General features: G+C 37.1%; 1 protein-coding gene across 6 annotated transcripts in view; it reads right to left on the reverse strand.

Annotated features, from left to right (window-relative positions):
* The window catches only part of ankhd1 (ankyrin repeat and KH domain containing 1), a 173,703-nt gene that overhangs the window by 18,194 nt on the left and 131,057 nt on the right, over positions 1–24,452 (reverse strand). For all 6 annotated transcript variants that reach the window (XM_069898568.1, XM_069898567.1, XM_069898566.1 and 3 more), the window contains 12 exons: positions 14,130–14,278; positions 13,793–13,904; positions 10,116–10,261; positions 9,603–9,745; positions 8,541–8,754; positions 6,978–7,153; positions 6,726–6,888; positions 4,844–4,939; positions 3,325–3,441; positions 2,119–2,284; positions 1,585–2,035; positions 1,348–1,503 (listed from right to left, as the gene is read on the reverse strand). In XM_069898568.1, coding sequence (XP_069754669.1) covers positions 1,348–1,503; positions 1,585–2,035; positions 2,119–2,284; positions 3,325–3,441; positions 4,844–4,939; positions 6,726–6,888; positions 6,978–7,153; positions 8,541–8,754; positions 9,603–9,745; positions 10,116–10,261; positions 13,793–13,904; positions 14,130–14,278 — 2,089 coding nt within the window. The remainder of the gene's footprint in view (positions 1–1,347; positions 1,504–1,584; positions 2,036–2,118; positions 2,285–3,324; positions 3,442–4,843; positions 4,940–6,725; positions 6,889–6,977; positions 7,154–8,540; positions 8,755–9,602; positions 9,746–10,115; positions 10,262–13,792; positions 13,905–14,129; positions 14,279–24,452) is intronic.

The following is a 24,452-nucleotide window of genomic DNA, read 5'->3' on the forward strand; positions in this document are numbered from 1 at the left end:
GACAATCCTTAATCAGTCCCTGACTATCCAAATAGTCGCATATCTGATCTCTTGAAATATCTTCCAATAACTTACCCATTACTGATGTCAGGCTCACTGTCCCATAATTTCCTGGGTTATTTTTGGAGCTTTTCTTTTAAATAAAACACCAGAACAATATGAGCTACCCTCCAATCATCCTCCACCTCACCTGTGGCTAACAACATTTTAAATATCTGCCATGGCCCCTGCAATTTCTGCGCTAGCCTCCCTCAAGGTCCAAGGGAGCATTTTGTCAGGCCCTGGGGATAATATCCACCTTTAACCATTTTTAGACAGCAAGCAACGACTCCTCTTTAATCTACACAGGTTCCATAACCCCACTGCTTGTTTGCTTCACTTCCCTAGAATCTGTACCAGTTTCCTGAGTAAATACAGATGCAAAAAAACCATTTAAGATCCCCCCTCTTCCAGCTAACTATTCTGATCTTCAAAAGAACCAATTTTGTTCCAATTATCCTTTTGCTCTTAATATACCTGTAGAAGTCCCTAAGATTTTCCTTCACCTTGTCTGTCAAAGCCACCTCACATCTTCTTTTAGCCCTCATGATTTCCCTCCTTTTTCCTGCAATTTTTGCAATCCACACCTCATTTGCTCTTTTTTGCCAATACCTGCTGTGCACCTTTCTCTTCTTCTTAACCAGATCGCCAATATCCATCAAACCAAGGTTCCTTATGCCTTTAATTCTTACAGGAACAATACAATCTCTGTACTTCACTGACTCTGTTCACCTACCCATTCTGCAATGTGATTTTCCAACTCTGGCAAAGAGTGATTCCTTTTTTCAAAGAGCATTGCTTTTTTGGTATTTCTTTCTTCCTCCAATCTCTAACCAACTTCTCATCCACATCCAATTTTCTTCCAGCAGCTCAGTTGTTGGTTTTCTTGGCCATTTCTAGCACTTTCAACTTAAAGCTCGTTTCATATTTTCGTCATGTGCTGCGTGGTGTTGATGGACCCTCCGTGATAGCAATCATATCCAGCCAACACCTAGCAGATTAATCCGCACGATATATGGGGTGGTGGGGGGTGTTTGATGCATTTGCCGGTTAACAACCTATCTCAGGCATTGCAAGCTTTGGGGGTTGATTTATACACTGGTCAATGGGGCATTTCAGGCAGCCAGAAAATGGGGGTCAACATTCACCAGATATCCATAAAACCCTTAAAATGAAGCTGTAAAGGTGAAGGTGTTTTATTTTGGGGGGGGGGGGGGGGGGGTGTTCGACTTGTATGCTGGAATATACGGTACTTCTTTGGCTATTATCTTAGCTTAAATATCACGAACAAATGAACATCTTAGTTACCTTCGAACAACTTCTTTCCAGCCATCTTCTCTCTTTTGACCTCGCTTTGGACTGGTTAAATTCATCTTTCCATTTGGGGAGGACAATGGCAGTGATGTGGACTTGTGTGTTGTAGTTAGCAAGTTGGAATTTGTTTCATTGGTGCCATCGTGCAATCTAGAAATAAACACATTTCATAAAGAAAATGCAAAAGTGACTGGAGGAATGATCAATGCCAACGTACAATGTTGATCTCACCTTGCATGATTCTGAGTTTCTGGGAAGGAAGTACTGGACTTTTCACTTCTTGTAGGATATAATTTCTGCTCACTGAAGTTATGGAAATCTGCAATTACGTTGAGCTCTTGGCTTTTACCACCACTGCTGCACTCACTATTGCAATCAGTGCTGTCAACGTTGTCAGAATCACTGTTCCCCCCTGCACCACCGCCTCTTGGTTCTCCGTTTATTTTATTTTTATCTGCCTTCTGTTGGGCTATAGACATATGCTGATCTTCTAGAATTATTTGAACACTCTGAGAAGAATCTTTAGTTTTGTTTTTCTTGTTCTTCCTATTGGTACTTGGTGTTGTCACTACGTTCGCTCTCTTTTTTCCGTAAGGACTTGTAAAGGTGGCTGAAGTTGCAGAAATACCAATGGTTGTAGTTGTGGTTGCACTGGGAGGTTCTATAGGCACAACCTCTTCATCTAGAAAAATAAGAGCAAGTCAACTCAGTATTTAAAAAAAACCAAAAATATTTACCTTCAACAATTAACATAACACAGCTTGCCTTCAAATCTATCCTTTTCATTAGTTTGTTGTTTTTCTGAACTCTCCTTCACTCTGGCTTCTTCCTCTTCCTGCTTCCGCTTCTGCTCTTCTTTCTTCTTCTTCCTTTTTTCCTTTCTTTTCTCCCTTTTTGCTGCAAGAGCTAGTTTTCGGCTTTCTTCTCTTGACTATAATGATATTAATGTACATGCCCCATTATTTTCAAATGGACTGTTGCAAGAAGGGATTCATTTCAGGAAACATTTTAAAACAAATTTTCAGGTCAATTTTAAATCTAGTCAAGGTAAATACAAAAGTATGCATATTAATTACACTGGACAACGAAGATTTTGCTTCCTGAACACTTGTGTGTAGTTTATGGATTTGAAAATGAAAATCACCTTAAAATTTTCACGGGCTGTTTATTTCGATATAACCTATTTATGTTATGACAGGACATAACATAAATGTCCTGTCATATTTTAAGTCTACTTCAAGCATACAAAACCATGAACGCAACACATCATTAAAAATTAATTTTCTGCATTGCACTTGGACTTCTTCCCTGTTGATCTTGGTATAGTCAGTGAAGAACATGGTGAAAGGTTTCACCAGGACATTGCAACCATGGTAAAATGGTCAAGCTGTTTCAGGGCAACTGGAATCCATCAATGCTGGCTGACTATTGTTGGACACAGACACGAAAGGCATCAGATGCCAAGTACAAACAAAAATCAGTGACAGTTCAACTGATCTAAAAACATTTCAATGCGATGTATCAGCATCATTATGCAATTAAACGTGCTAAATTTATTTAAAATTAATTTTATGTTTCTCCAACTTCCTACGTGATGCACCAACTCTGAAATTATCTTTATGATCAGCTTGATGTTGTCTATCAGAATCTCCAATTTTTTTCCGGTTGCTATGTACCATATAACCATATGGTTATTATCCATTGCAGATGGAAAATCCATGCCTTCTAACCCTAGACAACAAACTTTCAAAAGGCATGCTTCCTGGATAACCTACCAACTTTAAATTCATGAACACTAGAATCAGAAAACCCAGGATAATGTTTGCCTCTTCGTATATGCTGACAATTTTAATACAGCTATAAATCATCTTCATATTTCAATATTTGAATATAAATATTCAAAATGGAAATCAAATACAGAGTGCGGTAATTTTCAGATATCTATTAGAATTTTTCAGAATAATCTCCCACCTTTTCCAAATCTAGCTCCTTCAGCAGAATGCTTGCATTCTTGTTTGCTTCAGCAGCTTGTTGATCCTTTGCTTTAACTATAGTTTCCATGCATTGGTGGCATTTTTTAAGCAGCTCCTGGAACAATGAATTATAATTGAAGAGCTTAAGTTTAAGATAAAATAGAAGAAATATATATACTGTAGTTGAAAATGAAAAGTACAACTTGGAAGAAAAAAAACGTTCACAAAGCATAAAAGTCTTGCTGCAGGAAAAATGTTCATACAGATTGTACAGCGACAGCGCAATTGATAACCACACTTCATGTAACAGTATGGATACATTTCTATTTGAAGTGAACTACAAATAACTTCTTACTGCAACTTGTATATCTTTAATAATAGTCAAATTACAGAGGGGTGAGCAAATACTTTATCAAATCAACTAATTATTCAAGGGCAAAGGTAGTCAAGAGGCAGGAATTAGCAAGCCATCAGGGGAAATAAAAAAATAAAAAATTGCCATAAAGCAAATCAAGGGCAGCCAGTTCAGCAGATTTGAGAAGCTGGTCTTGGATACACGTGCACATCAAATTCTATTCAATTGCAATACTTGATGATTTCTTCAATCTTTAAGATAACCACAACACTCCCCAATTTTTTTACGGCTAAGATCAATAAGGCTGCTTTTTGCTTGCTTTCATTTTTGTTATATCATCAACATTTTCTAGTATTTGCAAAATATTTTAAGACATCCAGAAATCTATGCTTGCCTCTTCCTCATCCATGCATTCTGGTTTGAGACATTTTCTATTTTCTTGGGTTGACATATATACTCACAACATTTGTGCACACGTTTCAACTTGTCCAGTGTTGTTTATATATATATATATATATATATATAAGGTTTGTATCTGGTATTGAAAAGTCTCTAACCAAAGGTTAGCAATAATTTTAGATTCCAGTCCTCTTTGCTAACAGAGTCCACATAAATAAAGAATTTAAAGTATACTCATTCACTTTTGATCATTTCAATTCCAGACAACCAAGATGGGAATAAAAGCAAGCTATATTATGGAAAGGGAGCAGATGGGTTTTTGACTGAGAGGATGTTGGGCCAAAACTTCAAGGTTAAATTGCATTTTCGTATTATATGAAAAGTGATAGCCTTTGTCTTCCCAATCTTTTGTTGGAAGCTCTTCACCACAAGATGCAAACTGAAAACAAAACACCAGCAATTGTGCAAATATAATCGACATACATGTGAAAGATGAACTCAGGAGAACAGAATTTATGGACAAAGAAGAGTCAAGAATATTTTTGGGGCATATTGAGAGATGATGCCAGAACAAAATTTGAACCAAAGACAATATCATTCAGGCTGATAATAAAAATATTAGACTGGAGAATAGTGAGACTGTCCATGCTAAATTCTGCAGTGATCTTATGGGGATAATGTGTCAGCGTCAACATTAAATTAAGACTCAGAAGTTAAAAACTATTACTGTGAACTATTAAATCTCAAGATAGAAATACTCTACCTTGTCAGTTATTGTTGCTATGTACCTCATACACTCAATATCAGATGGAAATTGATTCACCTCCTTCACCAAATACTGCACAACCTTTACATGACCCTAAGGGGAAAAAACATGCATGATTCAAACACTATAAAAAGTTGTGTTCATACAAAAATTCAATGAAATCTTACTGGTAAGACAGACCATTGCAACATTTTAAAATATTGAATCACCCTAAACATCCGAAGGAACATTTCATTATTTTTTAATACAATTTATTTGGCTGACATTTTCAGGGCATTTAAGTGATACTAGGTAATATAAGAATATAAAGTAATCATGTAAAAAGACACTTTGAAGTGCACATTAATTTCCCAAATGTCTCTAGTCATCATTCTGAACCCTTAATGTGTCAAAAGTGTTCCATTTTTTTCTTCGACAGAGGTCACATATAACCATATAACCATTTACGGAGCGGAAACAGGCCATGTTGGCCTTTCGAGTCCGCACCGGTTCACTAGAACAGCTTAACAAAGATGGCCAGATAGGAAAAAAACATTATTATGGCATATCTCATTCTTAAGATAGAATTTGAGACTAGCTGAAAAATGGAAAAATCCACTTGTATTCTATTCGTTCAAAAGCAATTCAGGCAAATGCCTGCAGCACATTCCTTCCCTAGACCCTATTACAAGTCAATGATCAACTGAAACACCTCATGCCATTCATGCTAAATCAGAATGGCAAACAATACAATTCAAGAATACCAAAATATTTTCAGGGGTATTTATTCAGAATCACATTAAAATGAAAAACTCTGGTCAAACTATTTAGAAGGCAGCACTCATACCAGTGAATCAAACCAAGGAAATGAAATAAAATATATTTTATATTATGCAAAGTAACACCCTCAAGTTAATAAATTCTCCTGCTTTCAGATGTTGTATGCAGGACAAAGCCCCTCATTTGAGATATTTCATTCCTGAAATATTTCTAATATTCATGGTAGTGAGAATCCTTTATTAGATATGAAACTTTTGTTATCACTGTAAATAGAAGCTCCAAGTCAGCCATTGTCAACATGGGCCCCTTGGCTTCCCTGGAGGCACAGAACATTAAGAAAAAGCCTGGTTTTCTTTTCAACTCACGAATAACATACAAAAATGTTTGTGTCCATGTAGTCAGTAGAAGTATGGAAGAAACCAAAACTTGACTGCTCCACAAGGGGGCCCATAAACTTTGAGGGATAGCCTAAAAATGGCTGCTCTCGATACACAAATTTTTAATGTCACCTTTTGGCAAGAGAAAGTACTTTATAGATTATGAGGTGAAGGGAGATGCAGCAAATACAAATTAAATGTACATTAATATAATGAATCTTTTTCTAGAAACCATAAGACACAAATACCATTCATATACTTCTGGTGCATCTCAACTTGGTGTTGAGGTGCATCAAAAGTATTTATATAAAGCAACACACATCAGTGCTGAACTATGAAATATACATTGAAAATATCTGATGGAAGCAAAGTTAAGTGCTTCAGCAGCACCATTTTTTTTCCATGTGACAGAGCCACTCAAATATTTTCATATTGAAAATATGCTTAAACCACAGTCAAATCCTATTCGAGTTTAGATCAGTTTTCAAGTGTAAACAGAGTTATGACTTGACCACAACATTGCAATTCAAATGATGGCATCCTCTTTGTCAATTACATCAGGGGATCTTCTGCTGCATTCAGAACTTGGATCCAACTTGTTGGTCAAAACACAATCGAAATCAAATTGAAACTTTTTAAACTAGATACCAAGTAGTTGTTCCGAACACATGCTTAACCTTACATTTCCCAATTTTACAACATGTACAAAAAAACTGGAGAGTTGAGCCAAGGATAAGAATTACCTTGCGGAAAGCTGCCATAAGGGGTGTAATTTTTCGGTTGTCTGCAGCATCCACATCAGCACCAGCCTGGACCAATAACTGCACCACGTCAAAATGCCCTCCATTTGCTGCCAGCCATAAAGGTGTGTTACCTTTCTTGTTACGAACATCAATGTGAGCCCCTCTGTTGTGTTGAAAGAATGACAAAATTGTTCAGCCTTAATGATATATTGAATAAACAATCTTTGCATAAATATTTTAATAATTAAGTACCTGTTTATCAGCAGTTCACAAAATTTGTAGTGACCCTTATCTGCAGCAATGGTTAAAGCTGTATCACGTGATGAAGGCACAGGTGGTGCATTAACGTCAGCACCTTTATCAAGCAGAACCCTCCCCACTTCTGCATATCCTCCAGAGGCAGCTTCCATTAAGGGTGTAAGACCAGTCTAAACAGAAATGGCTTCAGTTATTTTAAACTGCAGTCTTAAAATTCAATCTTGCCTGTCATGCAATTAAAGATGTCCCACTAAAAACGATCAATAATGCATTGAATGTAATTTAACAAAATAAATTTACACATTTACCAATTATAGAACCATTAATTTACAAATTAAATGTTTCAAGTTTTGTAATGTTGTAGTTGACATTCCATCAAAATATCTTTCTATAATTCTGTCGACACTTTTCAAAACCCAGCAATTTATTTTATTGTGGTGTTAGTTAAGAGGGGAATATAATCAAACTATATCAATTTCCTGATCATTTAATGCTATACTTCAGTATTACGTGAAAGAACTTTTACTGTTACAACACATTCAATGCTCCGATGCAGCAATGCCCAAGTATTTTACTTCTCACACCCAAGTCACTGAAGAATGAAAACAGTACAGCCAAAGATTGATTCTCTTAGTAATTAGCCAGCCACTGATAACGTAAAATAGTAACCCATTTACTCTGGCAGCATTATGGTAACTAACCTCTATCCAATCCATGCTCATTTATTTTACTCCAAATCCATGCACCCCAAGTATCAAAGCTTCTTACAAGTCTTCAAATTTTTTTGAAACTCCAAATACATTACATCCATTGCTTTCCTTCACCATTCTTGCTAGGTATGCAAGACACTTAAATTTGTCAAGTAATTATTTTCATAAAATAGCAGAACCTCTGCCTAAATATGCTGAGAACAGATTCTGTGTAGTCTTTTTATATAGAACAGTACACTTTCCAACGATGGGCTTTAGTGTAGAATCTTAAGGAACTCTGGAAGATCAAAACTAATACTTGTACCACTCTGTTGACACCTTGTAAAACTCACCAGGTTCTTGGAATTTGTCAGGTTTAAATTCGTTCAGTACAATTTTTTTTTAAAAACTTGCCTATTATGACACAGATAGAGGTCATCCAGTCCTGTTCTCAGTAGTACTCTGTCATATCTACATACAGCTAAGAAAGAGCTGCAACAGCAAGAGAGAGGGGCACCAATAGATTTACAGGAAAACAAAAGAATTAGAACTTGATTTTCATGCAGAGTGATCTGCTCTGCCAAATGCATTGTTAGAATGTAGTTTGGAGAATAAAGACATTGCTGAAGAAAACTTTGATAGGTTATAGAAAAACAAATCCAAAGACATGACAATAGTTGTAATAAAATGAAATGGTCACCAAACAAGTCTCGACAACTGCATGTACAAAACTAAATGCACAAACAGTTCTAAGTGTGAACATCCACAAGTTCTCTTGCTAAAATATTGATCATTAAAATGCATTTTTAAACTCAAAGAGGATTGCTTTTAATGCATTCATATATGACAACAAATAAAATACAATCACCTTTGCTCTGTGCTCAACGTTTGCCTTCCTATCTAGCAGCAGGCTGACAACCTCCGCTCGACCTTGGAAACATGCCAGAGTGAGGGCAGTGTTTCTATTTGTTTCTATCTGTGCATTGATGTCAGACCCCATATCAAGTAATAGTTTTACTGATGCCACGTGGCCATTCATTGCAGCCAACATCAGAGGAGAAATCCCCAATTTGCTGCCAGTCCTGCAACAGAATAAAATTGTTAAATCATATCTATAAATCTTTACACAGTATAGCTTTCATTTAGCAAAATTGATGCATTTGTTAAGTCCTCAGTGATGATTGATTGGGGAGTGTAAGCAGCGAAAATTTTGTAAGTTTTCTTCTTATCCCTTTGGCAGTTCCCTTCAAATTAAACAAAACCTTTCTCACTTAAAATTGATCAAAACATTCAAAAATGACAGATATTGAAAACTGCACTCATTTAATTCAAAATGTGCGCCAATAACTCAATATCACACAAGCAAATCATAAAACAAAACTATCAATTTCACTGCTTTCATTCATATTTGAGAATCTCAATTTCCTGTCTTCCCTTCAAGTTGATCTTTAAAGTTAGAGGGAAGGCATAAAGTAACCTTTTAATTATTTCTTCATTACTAAATTTGACTTTGAATTCACTGACTGTGATTCACCTGGCTTTTCATTCCTTGCTTCTACTCTCAATTTTTGAGGCATGTTGTGAAAGAAAAAAAAATATTATTGGTCTTATGCTCATTAAGTTCAGAGATATGCTCAAATACTTGTCAGCTTGCACTTTCAATTTATGGGAAGATTTTGTTACGCTAAAGAATGCAAGATGTCATCCAACTCACTAGAAAAGCTTCAGCAAAAGCAGGCACTATGACTGTTTTTTGGAGGTGGAATGGAAAGTGGGGATTGGTGGGAATGAAACAATGTATTCATTTTGAAATCAAATCTGTGAATATCAATTAATCAAGAGATCAGCGTCAGAGGCAGGAATATTTTGATCACTTCAAGAACACATTGTCAGTTTGAAAGTACGACTCCTGTATTTGGATCTGTAATACCTGGAATTAATTTCTGCTCCAGCATTCAGAAGGATCTTAATGATGTTAACATAGCCACCAGAGGCTGCAAGACTTAGAGGCGTGTAGTCTGAAACATTCCGATGTTCTTTGTTTGCACCACGAGCTAACAGCAGCTCCACTACCTTAAGACATTCAAGAAAAGGTTTAGAAATGAATTTGAAGTTAAAAATATTTGATTTATGAAACATTACATGTTAAGGCATAATTATGGTGTTAATTGGGATACCATTCTGACAGCATGTGATGCTTGTTGAGAATATACTCTAACAATGGAATTTAGTTCTAACATGAGGTGACCAATGCTATGACAAAAAGCTGGCCATTAATTATATTATTACTGCAATTGACCATTGTTACTTATTATAATCCACCTAAGTCATTTATTTCATTAAATTGAGATTATACTTTGATGCAATGCAACAAGCAATTTCCACTATACTCTCATGTTACAAATTGCATTTAAACTCTATTACAGATGCAGAAGTGTCTTACCTCTTGCCTTCCTCCAGAACAAGCCAACGACAATGGTGTATCCTTGGTGCGTTCTGATTGCGCTTCAATATCCGCACCTTTGTCCAGCAGTATTTCCACAACACCAACGTGACCAGCCGTGGCAGCCAAAATTAGTGGTGTAAAACCTAAGAGGAAAAATTAGATTTTGTAGTCAACTTCAAATTATACCTGCTAGTGATCCACTAATACAAACATCCTAAAATTAGAGCTCCAATCTGAGAGTTTAAATGATATATATCCACATGGATACATCCCTGACAATCAATTCTATTGCCCTGCTGGTCAATGAATAAATAAATTTACCCAGTGCAGGCCAATCAAATAAATGGTGCTTTCATTTGGAGATTAAAAAAAGGATACTTTCACAAGGTGAAACAGTGTATGTGAAAAGGAAGCCTGAGCGGAGCATAAACATTATTTCATACTTGTCTTAGACCAATGGTCCAGTTCTTTACTATATAATTGGCCAACATCTTCTCGAACAGCTTACTATAGAGCAGTTAATGTTTAATTTGTAGCTGAAAAAAGAAACTTCATATTTCAAATTCCAATAGAATCGCCAATCATTCAATTGCAGTTAAAAGCCTCACAAGGAAAAGCATTTTCAGAGAAATCTTCTGGATAAATAAACTCAAATATACTAACTGTAGAAGAGCTGCCCTAACATGCTTTTGATTTCTGCCAAAGGTCTCTAGTATGCAGCACATATTAAACAAATGAAGTATTCTTTGCTCACAAATAATAACTATTTAGCTAGATTTCATTCTTCATACTACTGTTCTTCATACCTTTCAGTTGTCACCATTGAATTTGACTACTGCACAAATTGTTTCCTGCCTCAATTAAATCTGATCAACAATTTGAGACCGTCAGGTGTAGACCATTTTATCTACCACGTGAATTCACCATGGTCCTCATTGTTGGAGTATGCAGCACCTCCCTCCCCTCCTCCACTCCCCCCACCCCCCCCCCCCCCGCCCCCACTAACGCTAAAGAGATGATCTGAGAACTGTATGGGGCTATAAATGAACTGACAGACTGATTATTATCACTAGGGATTTTTAAATCAGGCAAACCTCAGGTCAAGGCCAATTACATTCCATCAGTGCATGGACTTTGCTAAAGAGTGACAAACACCTTGCACCTTGTGCATACAAACATCTCCGACATGTATTGGGTGGAGAGCCCACCCCCAGCTTGGATACTCAGATCACATCTCTGTAATGCTCCAGGCCAGTTCTGAATTAGGTTTAAACCTGATCAGCAGGGCCATTCATGCTCTCCAAGATTGCTTTGAGTGCACTGACTGGCACATGTTCAAGGAAGCAGCAACAAAGGCAATTGCATCAATTTAGAGGAGTATATGGTATCAGCGACTGGCTACATTAGCAAGTGTACTGATGATATCTCTGTGCCCAAGGCTATCATTACTCATTCTAATCAGAAGCCATGGATGACAGCAGAGCTGCCATGTGCTGCTCAGGAACAAAGACTCTGCCTTCAGAACAGACAACAAGGTAGCCCTAACTATTGCAAGAGTCAAGCTGTCTAAGGCAGTGGTTCTCAATCTTTTTCTTTCCACTCACATACCACTTTAAGTAATCCCTATGCCATCTGTGCTCTGTGATTAGTGAGGCATTGCTTAAGGTGGGATGTGAGTGGGGAAGGAAGGTTGAGAATCACTGCTCTAGACCCATTGTTACTGAAATATTTTGCTTGAGAAAAATTATCATTGGTCCATTTCCTTTGGAGTAATGAAACCCTGCACATAACGAGTCAATTAGGTACAATTAAAACAGAGGTTTTCAAACTTTTTCTATCACCTTGAGCAATCCCTTACTAATCACAGAGCACCTATGGCATAGGGAATACTTAAAGTGCTATGTGAGTGGAAAGAAAAAGGCTAAGAATCACTGGTCTAAGGCAATCAGGGAAGCAAAAGGTGCACATAGTCACTTCCTAGACAGCAAGGACATGGGTCACATGTGGAAGGGCATCCAAGATATCACAAGACTACACCATATGCCTGTGCTGGTGATCCCTCCCTTGCAGGTGCACTGAACAACTTCTACGCATATTTTGAAGGCGAAAAATTATGTGACGGCGAAGACCATCTCTCCTAAAATGATCAGGTGTTGTGTCTTGCAGAGGCCAATGTGAAGAGAATTGGGCACAGTCAACTCACGGAAAGCTGCTTTACCGAATAACATTCCTGGCAGAGTGCTCAAGGGATGCGAGTCTCAGCTAGCAGATGTTCTCACCGACATCTTTAACATTTCACTGAGAAGCACCATAGTCCCAACGTGCTTCAAAGCCATCACCATTGTCCCTGTGCCGAAGAAGTTTGTCAATTACTATCGCCTTGTCATGCTTGTGTCCATTGTCATGAAGTACTGCAAGAGGCTTGTCATGGTGCACATCAAGTTCCTGCTGCCCCCGTCACTGGACCCCCTGCAGTTCACATACAGATCCAACCACTCTACAGACAATGCCATCACCATTGCCCACCATCTAGCCCTCACCTACCTGGAAAATTTTCGAATGCTGTTTATCGACTTCAGTTTGGCATTCAAAACAATCATACCTCAGTACCTGATAAGGAAGTTGAGCCTGCTGGGTCTAAACACCTCCCTCTGCAATTGGATTCTTGATTTCCTGTTCGGGAGACCTCAAGCTGTTATGGATTGGCAACAGCATTTCCAAGACCATCCCACTGAGCAATGGGGCTCCGCAAGGGCTGCCTGCTTAGTCCACTGCTAATACACGACTGTGCAGCTAAACACAGCTTGAACCACATCATCAAGTTTGCCGATGACACAATCGTGGTGGGCCTTATTAGTAAGAATGAGGAGTTAGCATGCAGTGATGAGGTGCAGTCGCCAATGGACTGGTGCAGAGCCAACTACCTGTACCTGAATGTTAACAAAAGATGGTTGTTGACTTCAGAACACCCCAGAGGAATCACGTCCGCTGACCATTGATAGCTCCATCGTTGAGGTCGTCAAGAGTAACAAGTTCCTTGGAGTGCACTTGGTGGAGAATCTCACCTGGTCCCTTAACACCTGCTCCATAGCCAAGAAAGCCAGCAACTCCTCTATTTCCTGCAGAGGCTAAGGAAAGTTCACTTCCCACCCTCCATCCACACTACATTCTACAGAGGATTTATTGAGAGCATCCTGTGCAACTGCATCACCGCATGGTTTGGAAGCTGCATCACCTCAGACCGCAAGACCCTGCAGAGGATAGTGAAGTCAGCGGAAAAGATCACTGGAGGCTCTCTTCCTACCATGAAGGACATCTATAACACTCGATGCAGGCAAAAGGCAATAAACATCGTGAAAGACTCCACACATTCCTCATGTAAACTGTTCTCCCTTCTGCTATCTGGCAGGGAGTACCATAGCACTTGGGCTCTTATGTCCAGATTGGGCAACAGTTTTTTCACCCAAGCCATCAGGCTCCTGAATTCCCAGAACATGTGGATAAATGTACAGTGGACCTTTACTGTATACATCTTGATATTCTAATATTTCAATGTGTTTAACTATTCTGTCCTGGAGAAACGCTATCTCATCTTTACCGTGCGAGCATGATATGAACAATAAATAAAGGTGACAACTGGAGTTGACTTGATCTCATTACAAATGAATGCATACCTTTTTTGTCCCGGTGTTCAATGTTGGCACCACGGGCTATTAATACTGATACAAGTTCTTCATGACCCCCAGCGCATGCCAACGTTAATGCTGTATCATGGTTACTCTCAGTCTAAGTGAAAAGACAACACGTTTTGAATTAGTGTTCCAATTGCCTACACTGTCAATGCTAAACATTCATATCCCCAAAGAGAGCTGCATTAACCCATATGAGAAAGCATAGATCTTTATAGATCAGCAAAATCTTAGTACCACAAACACTAACCATCAAGAAGAGTATACTCAATAATTTCCTATCAATAATTTTCCAATGTTTAAATGCTTATAGAAAACTTACTTGGGCATCAATTTCAACCGAAGGATAAAGGGGCAACATTGATGAAGGAGAAACAACTGGACTTGGAGTTTGAGTACGTGGCTGAGGAGTGGGGGGTGTTGTAGTGTGGGAAGAAGCATTCGGTCCAGAAGGCATTCTATTACCCACTGCTGCAAGACAAAATCAATTGTCATTTTTTTCTGGGATTAAAATACAAACTAAGAAAGAACTGTGGCATCTTGATAGCAGGCAAATTTCTGTAGAAAACAAGTTTTATTAGAAAGGGAGAAATTGTGTTATAATGGTGTTATTTTTAAACATTGTACAGATATAATATTTAAATACAAAAACAAATATTGAAAACATTAAAAACTTTAATGCACCCAACTGTGTCTCAGAAAGTTGTTCAATTATTATGGGAATAACAAATGGCAGTATTATGTAGTGTCAATGTGCAAAAAAAATACAGGTATTGTATCCAGATATATTTTTGCTAAAAACTTATAGAAACTACCTTACTAAACCAACCCTTTTTCACGTGGAGATCAATTGCATTCTTTCCCCTTTATGTTGTCCTCACTGTTGATTATTAAATAAAAACTGGACTGAACTTGTAACTATCATCCATCAATATCTTCCCAAAATTACTGTCTCCACAGAAAAGTTGAGACTAATTTTTCTTCAAGACAAACATGACATACTGGAGTTACCAAACTTTTCTCTCACTATACCAGTATCTCGTGCTACAAATTCAGAGACAAAACTTGGCCTTTTTTTGCTTTACATCAATTTCTTTGTTATGCAAAAACCACAACAGGATTCTTGTTCCCAGGCCTTAACTCAGCAAATGCCACATTCAGATTTCTAAAACTTTCAGAGACTAATGAATACCTGATCCTCCTGTCTTGCATCTGATTTAATTACTCAATAATTTATGATTATAACTATATTAATTTTTTTCTCCCTGACCCCAACTTTTAATAATAATGCTGCTCTTATTCACATCTCCAGATCTACTTTATTCTTTATTTATCATGTCAATATCCTTGTGAAATTACAATAAACATACTTGTATCATCACCAATTTTACCTTTTACTCTGTCTTCTGCCATAGCAGAGCCTTACTGCATTTTTCCTTTCATGTTAGGTTGCTAGACTGAGAAGTTACTGACTGAAGCATGTCTAAGCAGTTTTATTTTAGATTCTAATATTCATTTTGCTTTTTCAAATGATTGCTCTTTTCACACTGCAGCAACAATGACCTAACTTCACATCAACATTCAATATTTCAACAATCAATTTTATATGCATGAATAATTTGATGAAACGTCTGTCATGTCAGTTGTCTTTTTGAAATTAATTTTCAAAATGTCCTCAATATTGGGCTAGTTGGACAAATCAATCAAATCAAAGTTTTCTTGGACCTCAGCAAAAAAATTTTTGAAAGGAATTTTCCACATCGCTTTTATGATCCAGCTATTTTCAAACCTGTCAGGCATCATTTCATGATTTAATTGAAAATATTTTAATGAAATCACAAACTTTAGACATCACATGTTTTAGTGTTAAACATTGGTAGAATTCTACAAAAAAATCTTCAGAGCTTATTTCTGAATGGAAATATTTCTTATTAACCATACATAAGCTAAAAACAATTTGATTTATGCATGGGTACACGTCATTTTGAATTTTCAAATTTCTTTTCCCAATGCCTTACAATGTTCTTTGAGGAAATGTGGAAAAACAATCCCAAAACCTGATAAAAATTATTAAAATAAACTAGGTGCAAAATCTGCATGGTTCAGAATCTGGACAATGGCCACTGACAAGTTACCTGAAAATCTGGAGCTTCACAAGAAACTCCAACTTGTCTTCCACAAAGAAAATAAAGATTAAACTATTGTAAATGAATCAATTTTTTTCTGAACAGAGTAAGACTCTTTTCAAGTTAAAATTGTACAAGGTATTGGTGAGGCGAAATTTGGAGTATTGTGTACAGTTTTGGTCACCAAAGTATTGGAAAGATATTAACAAATTGGAGAGAGTGCGGAGATTTACTAGAATGTTGCCGGGTGGGGTTACAGGGTCTAAGTTATAGGGAAAGGTTAAATGTTAGATCTTTATTCGTTGGAGCATACAAGGTTGAAAGGGGATTTGATTGAGGTATTTAGAATTACTAGAGCTATAGATAGAGTTGATGTGGAGAGGCTTTTTCCTTTAAGGAGGAGAGACAAAAGAAAGGACAGGAGTTGAGAGTTAGGGGGCAAAAATTTAGATGAAATATGGGGGTGGGGGGTGGGGGTGTGGAGGACTTCTTTACTCAGAGAATGGTGGGTATGTGGAACAAGCTTCCAGACGAATTGGCAGAGGGAGACTTGATTAAAGGAGAAGTGATATATATAAAATATATGGATGGGAAAGGAATGGAAGGTTAAGGGTTGAGTGTAGGTCAGTGGGGTTAGGTAAGAGAAAGTGTTCGGCATGGACTAGAAGAGCCAAGTTAGCCTGTTTCCATGCAGTAATTGTTATATATGGTCATCATATTCTCCACTGACCAAGAGGCAAGCTTAGCTCTGCATTAGACACCAGAGGAAAAGATGAGAGAGAAAACACATGTGGAAATACCTCTTTCAAAAGATAAACAAGTTATTATGCAAGAGATTTGTGCAAATTATGAACTAACTGGGTAATATTAAGATTTGGATTAATAGCAAACCAAAAGACAATCTGGGGCAACTGGTTGACAAAGAGAAAGAACAACATTGAAATTCAAGGAAGCATAGTGACATAAAATTGTTCCACAAATATTTTTGTTATGTGTTCATCCATGGGATGTGGATGTTGGTAACAATGTGAACATTTATTTTCCATTTATTATTGCCCAGGGGTGGATTTGAGTCCCAGTTCAGTCTCATTAGATTAAGTGGCAGAATCCCTTCTCTGAAAGATTCAGTAAACTTGAAGGGGTTACTACATCAATCCAATATTTTTAATTGCATATTTTATTCAATTATTTTAATTTAAATTATCCTAAAGTGTAATTGGAAATGTCTCTGGATCAATAGTCCAGAATTCCAGCTGTTGTTTCAATAAATGAACCACTACGATCCATCCCATTATTTTCCATTTGCCAAAGTTTATGTATTAAAAAAGTGTTAGTATTTTTTGTCACTCACCATGCACAAGAATTGTAAATATTGATTCCAACATAACAAGATGCTGAGTTCTATTATTGCATTGAATTCGACTCGAGCAATGAGGTTATGAAGAAGCTTTGAAATTTCTCTATTCCTCATGGAATACTGCAAGCACTTTGGTCATTGAACCATTTAAATTTAGAGATGCTGTTTAACACACTAGGGCAGATTTTCAGAGGTAAAATAAACTACAAAGAGCAACTTGTTAAATTAGATTAGCATTTCAAAAATTCTTCTTAGGGAGGTGTAGGCAAGGTAGGTAACTCCAACAAAAGCAGAATAAAAGTGTTTTGCAGTATCAGGTGGTGTGACAAAAGGAGGACACAAGCATGACAAAAGAGGACATAGGGTGATGACTATTGGCTAAATGATAAGGATAATTGTTTAAGTCAGTAAATGGGATTGATACCAAAATAAAGGGGTGGATTTCTGGATTAAATAAAATTGCAGATTTCAAAAATACATTGTTCCTCAAGAATCAAAAGCTTTAACCTTGAATGCATGCTTTATGAAAACTAAGAACAGTTTTGAGTAAACAGAGAAAACAATAATTGGTTAAATAATTAAATTGGGATATTGACAACAGTCATAAGGAAATTGCAAATTATAATAGAATTGAAAAATAAAGATGCACAATCTCCAAGATTCCAACTCGAGCAACGTTGAAATTAAATAAACAAGATAACTTTGAAACTGCAAGTTCACACACAAGTAGAATACAAATGACTGGATAATTTGTTTTAATAGAGCTAGTGAACAGGTAAGTATTGGTCGGTAGAAAAAAAATGAGTAACTGCAGTTTATATTACTCAAACCAAGCAGCAGGAGTTAAATACCAAGTTTAAAAATAGATTTCTATCTTAGAATTTTTGTGCCCATTATTTTTTATCTGCTGCAGAACAGACTTGCTTCTGAGCTGTTTATGCCTAATGGACAGAGAGCAGTAGCTGGAAACATCAGTACAAACAAACAAATAAATAATTGTGCAGTTTTAATGTTGAAATTTTAAGTCTACTCAGTTTTTTTTTTAATAACTTTGCTTTCAATTTAGACCAGCAAAACTTTTAATAGCTCTTACAAAAGATGATGATTTTTAACACTGACCTGCCAAGAAGATTGGGCTAGGATATTGGCTGAATGGTCAGATTTTCCAAGTACAAGTCAGGATTGCACTTAACCAGATTTGAACAAGTTCAGCTGACATACAGTATCTCTTCAGCAAAAATCAAGGACTCATTTAAGGACTCTTACTTGTGCACTTTATTGATTTGATTTTATTCTCTTTGTAGGCACAGTTTGTTTACATTTGTTATCTGTTTACAGTTCTTTATTTGTTATATATTTATATATATATATTTTTTTTTCTTTGGCTTGGCTTCGCAGACGAAAATTTATGGAGGGGTAAATGTCCACGTCAGCTGCAGGCTCGTTTGTGGCTGACAAGTCCGATGCGGGACAAGCAGACATGGTTGCAGCGGTTGCAGGGGAAAATTGGTTGGTTGGGGTTGGGTGTTGGGTTTTTCCTCCTTTGTCTTTTGTCAGTGAGGTGGGCTCTGCGGTCTTCTTCAAAGGAGGTTGCTGCCCACCGAACTGTGAGGTGCCAAGATGCACGGTTTGAGGCGATATCTGCCCACTGGCGGTGGTCAATGTGGCAGGCACCAAGAGATTTCTTTAGGCAGTCCTTGTATCTCTTCTTTGGTGCACCTCTGTCACGGTGGCCAGTGGAGAGCTCGCCATATAACACGATCTTGGGAAGGCGATGGTCCTCCATTCTGGAGACTTGACCTACCCAGCGCAGTTGGATCTTCAGCAGCGTGGATTCGATGCTGTCGGCCTCTGCCATCTCGAGTACTTCGATGTTGGTGATGAAGTCGCTCCAATGAATGTTGAGGATGGAGCGGAGACAAGGCTGGTGGAAGCATTCTGTGAGCCGTAGGTGATGCCGGTAGAGGACCCATGATTCGGAGCCAAACAGGAGTGTGGGTATGACAACGGCTCTGTATACGCTTATCTTTGTGAGGTTTTTCAGTTGGTTGTTTTTCCAGACTCTTTTGTGTAGTCTTCCAAAGGCGCTATTTGACTTGGCGAGTCTGTTGTCTACCTCGTTGTCGATCCTTGCATCCGATGAAATGGTGCAGCCGAGATAGGTAAACTGGTTGACCGTTTTGAGTTTTATGTGCCCGATGGAGATGTGGGGGGGCTGGTAGTCATGGTGGGGAGCTGGCTGATGGAGGACCTCAGTTTTCTTCAGGCTGACTTCCAGGCCAAACATTTTAGCAGTTTCCGCAAAGCAGGACGTCAAGCACTGAAGAGCTGGCTCTGAATGGGCAACTAAAGCGGCATCGTCTGCAAAGAGTACTTCACGGACAAGTTTCTCTTGTGTCTTGGTGTGAGCTTGCAAGCGCCTCAGATTGAAGAGACTGCCATCCGTGCGGTACCGGATGTAAACAGCGTCTTCATTGTTGAGGTCTTTCATGGCTTGGTTCAGCATCATGCTGAAGAAGATTGAAAAGAAGGTTGGTGCGAGAACGCAGCCTTGCTTCACGCCATTGTTAATGGAGAAGGGTTCAGAGATATATAATGGTTGTGTTTGTTCATGCTGCATTAGCCTGTTTTTGAGTGATACTGACGCATATTTTTTTTTAATATATGTACACACTGTGTACAGCTTTTTTTGCACTATCAATAAGTGGTAATTCTGCCTCGCCCGCAAAAAAATTGTCAGGGTTATGTGTGATGTCATTTTAAATTTTTTTTAATTTAGACATACAGCCTGGTAACAGGCCATTTCTGTCCTCTAGTCTGTACTGCTCAATTTAAACACAATTAACCTACACCCCCAGTACATTTTGAATGGTGGGAGGAATTCGGAGCCCCTGGGGAAAACCCTCACAGACATAGGGAGAACATACAAGCTCCTAACAGATTCCAACCCCAATCCTGATTGCTGGTACCGCTACGCCAACTGTGTTGCCCATGTACTCAGACAATAAATCTGAAAATCTAATGTTACATTAGTGGCCTTACATTCCCCATTTCCCCCCTCCCCCCCGCCCCACCTTACCCTGTGGGCCACAGCACATTTAAGTAAAAGCCTGGTTTCCTTTTCACATCACAAAGATTTTTACGTTTTTATGTGGTCCATGGGAGAGAAGTATGAAAGAAGTTAAAACATTACTGCTTCATAGGGGCTTGTGGGGATGCTATAGCTGGAAAAAAAATGTTGAGAATGGTTGTGTTTGTTCATGCTGCATTAGCCTGTTTTTGAGTGATACTGACGCATATATTTTTAGATGAAATATAATGATGCATGACGAAATGGTCATTTAGTTTCCAGGCAAAGTTTAGAGTAATAGAATTTATTAAAAGAAGATAATTGTTTATGATTCAGGACTAATAAATTATTCTAAATTAAAAGGACAAGACATTTGAATATCTTAAGAGTTGACAACTATTAATTCAATGCCATATAAGATTCATGGCATACAAGGTTACTCCTTTATTCAACTACAGGAATGAAAAACTCCTGCAACTTTTACTTATTTTTAAAATGAATTTCACTGTGCACATCCAATTCAAATCCCAATGGGCATGAATACACAGCACAAAATTATCCATATTTGGCAAATTCACTAAGAAACTGAAGGGTCATTTGCATAGGATATCCAAATGCAAGATACACAGAGCATGGTCTTCCACGATTAAGGCTGAAGAATGGTCTTAACATGCCAATTTTATTATACCCTGATCCAGAAGTACTTTGCTCTTAATTAGCGATTCCTGAAATGGGACGCATCAATTCTCAGTAAAGCAAAATCCTATGTATCCGGAATTCAAGCCACCATCAGCCTCAAGTATCCGGCAAAAGAATAAACTTTAAAAAAAATTTAAGTAAATAGAAATAACAGGAAAAATATACACAAGTTTAAAATTGTAAAAGCAAATGTTCTCTGAATTAACACATAAAGCTTTTTATTAGATGGGAGCAAATATTCAGCATGCGATATGTCTCAGTCATTCTTTGCTTGGAGATGTTCGAATAAAGTTGCGTGAAACCTCAATGGTGCCACCCTGGATTAATAGCTGGTTGATAACGTTCACCATTGGGGTGACTCTCTTAAAGTGTCTCCTAATCACTGATTCGTTAAAGTTGGCATGGTCAGAGGCTTTATGTGTAAACTTGTTTGGGGGTGGGGGGGTGGGGTTAATTACACTGGACAACAAAGATTTTTTTCTTTTGGCTGTATTTTATGGATTTGGGGCAGCTGGTCACAAAAATCACCTTAAAACTTTCCTTTCCCATACCTTTTCAGATGTAACCTATTTTTGTGATTTCTTGTCATATTTTAAGTCTACTTCAAGCATTCAAAACCATGAATGCAACACGTCATTGAAAATTCATTTTCGGCATTCACACTTGGACTTCTTCCTTGCTAATCTTGATGCAGCCAGGGATGAACATGGTGAAAGGTTTCAACAGGACATTGCAACCATGAGAAAACAGTATCAGGTCAACTGGAACCCATCAAATGCTGGCAGACTATTGTTGAAACACTGACACAACAGGCATCAGATGCTAAGTACAAATGAAAATTAGTGGCAAAACGTTTTTAAGTCAGTTGAACTAACACAATAAGTCAGCATTATTATGCGATTAAACATAATAAATTCAATAAAAGTTAATTTAAAGCATTTCCTACTTCTGAAATTATCTTTGTGCTTAGCTTGAAGTTGTCTATCATAATCCCTGAAATTATCTTTGTGCTTAGCTTGAAGTTATCTATCATAATCCCCCAATTTTTCCTCAGGAAGCAAACCTTTTGAAAAAATTTGTTTTCCAGTGTTATCTATAATGTAATTATTCGTTTTTTGACTCCGTGGAGGGGGAAGGAACCTGCAGATGCAGCAACGGTTAAATGTTTTCAAAGATTGTGAGTGAAAATGAAGTAAAATGCTTCAAGGTTTATATATATTCATGCAAATGAAGTTTGTTCAATATAGTATATTTGTCTTAAACGCTGTTTATTCTTAATGTAGGTGTATTAGTTAGGATTTTTAAGAGTAAGTCTCAAGCAACCAGAAAATACACTTATCCAGCATCTACCCCATTGGTGGCAGATACCAGGGTTTTTTTAAAACTTTACTAATAGTTCAACTTGATTAGAGTAATTTATAAAAATCTTTAGAGTGTATTCTTGGTTTCTAGTTTCAGCCCCAGTTTGCATGTGCAGGATAGACATGATAACAGGATAACAGTCTCATCCTTTACGATGGCAAAAAATTAGTTTTTAAATGCAACTGCTAACCATCCCAAGCTGTGCAATGGCTTAATTACCATGCTGTTATATTACGAGGTCAAAGGAACTTTCATTTCATTTTTTTGAACCTGCATTTTAAAATTCATAACCCATTTTGTGATGCATCTTCAAACTAAACAGTCATAAATTTATCACATACTGATACTCAAAATAACTACAAATTAGACTGAACTCAACAAAAACGTTAGCATCCAATTGCCTAACTGTTTTAATACTTCTGATCATGGGCTATACTTTCACCACTAGGTGCCACTATACCAATTTGCAATTGCAACAAAGTTCTGAAACATTATAAATATCCAACAGTAGCCAACCAGAAGTGCACAGAAAATGTCCAGTAAAAATCAAACTCCAGATACATGCCCCAAATGTAATAAACCTAAAATAAATAAAAATCCATTTTTTGGATTGACAAAGTAGTCACAATTTTCCAAAATTATTTGTAACAATATTTAGAACTGAGAATCCAAATATACACCACCTTCTCAACACCACTACGGCATTAAATACAAATTTGACACAAGCCAACCACATTTTTCTTTTATGAAATTAGGGAGAGCATCACCATAGCAACTTATTTCCAAGCCTCTAATTATTTATAACAGCCAATTTTCTTGCTAAGCAGGATCTGGAACAGCAGTCAGCATTATATATTTTTTTAAATTGTTATTTCATTTTAGTCCCATGCTGCTGGAAGTTATAAATGTTAGGATAATTATTTTTGCAATCACTAACATTAAGACAACTGATTAACCTCCAACATAGTCTACAGTTTTTCAAAAATATAATGTACAAGTTTTTGCTGTGGTAGGCACAAAAAAAATCAACTCAATTATGTTCATTCCAACAAATTCTAACATTAATCACTCCAACGCTTCAAAACAACAGATCAAATTCATAAATATTTAAATAAAAATGCTTAAATTCTGGGCATTTCAGAGAAGCAAACAGTTCCCCATTTGTGATAATAGTGCAATAAGTGGGGAGTTTGTAAAAATTCATTTTCTGAAAAATAAAGCATTTTGATTGGATAAAATACATAGTTAAAAAGCTTTAGCACATCAACTGCAATTTAAAATGGGATGGTATGTTCCATTTTAATATATTCTCCCAATATTGAAACACAATTTGATTTAAATTTACAAAAGTACTTTCATAAGGGATGTTACAATAATGCAAAATTCCCCATATAGTAACTAAATTTATGTTTATGTTACGTTCACTGTTTATGGTTCAATGAGGAGAAAACACAATCTTCACATGAAAAACACAGACATTTCAGTGGAGCAATTAAATTGCTGCTGGTTTAAGCCAAAATGGCCTCCAGAAAGTAGTTTCTGAACTAATGTGGAACTTAAAGTTTGAATTGAACTGCAGCTGTGTGTAAAAGCGGCACTGGCTTTTAACAAAATATGAAATAAAACTGTCCGCCAATTTCAGCAATATTCTTTATTTCAGCTTTTTGTGGCTTAAATTATGGTGTGACAAAGAATATAATATCAATATATATATAAATAAGATCATATTAAATCACAAAGGCTCAAGGGAAAGAAGTCAAAATTGAGATCATGCCTGTGCATTGAGGTAGCTGAAGGGCAAATCAGATGCCATTATTTAGTTAAAAGTAAACTCAGTATATTTTCAAGTTAAAATGTGCGATAAGTTTAACTTTGAATTTTATTTTTTTCTTAAAAATGAGAGTGGCAATGAGAGATTATGAACTTTAGAAATCTGAAATAAAAGGGAAAAGCTGGAAATGCAAAGCAAGCAAGTATCTGCTAGACAAAGAAAGGTGACCCGTGCTTGGATCTGCTCAGTTGTGATTTTAT

Source organism: Narcine bancroftii, chromosome 9 (genome assembly GCF_036971445.1).
Source record: "Narcine bancroftii isolate sNarBan1 chromosome 9, sNarBan1.hap1, whole genome shotgun sequence".
Classification (NCBI taxonomy): Eukaryota; Metazoa; Chordata; class Chondrichthyes; order Torpediniformes; family Narcinidae; genus Narcine; species Narcine bancroftii.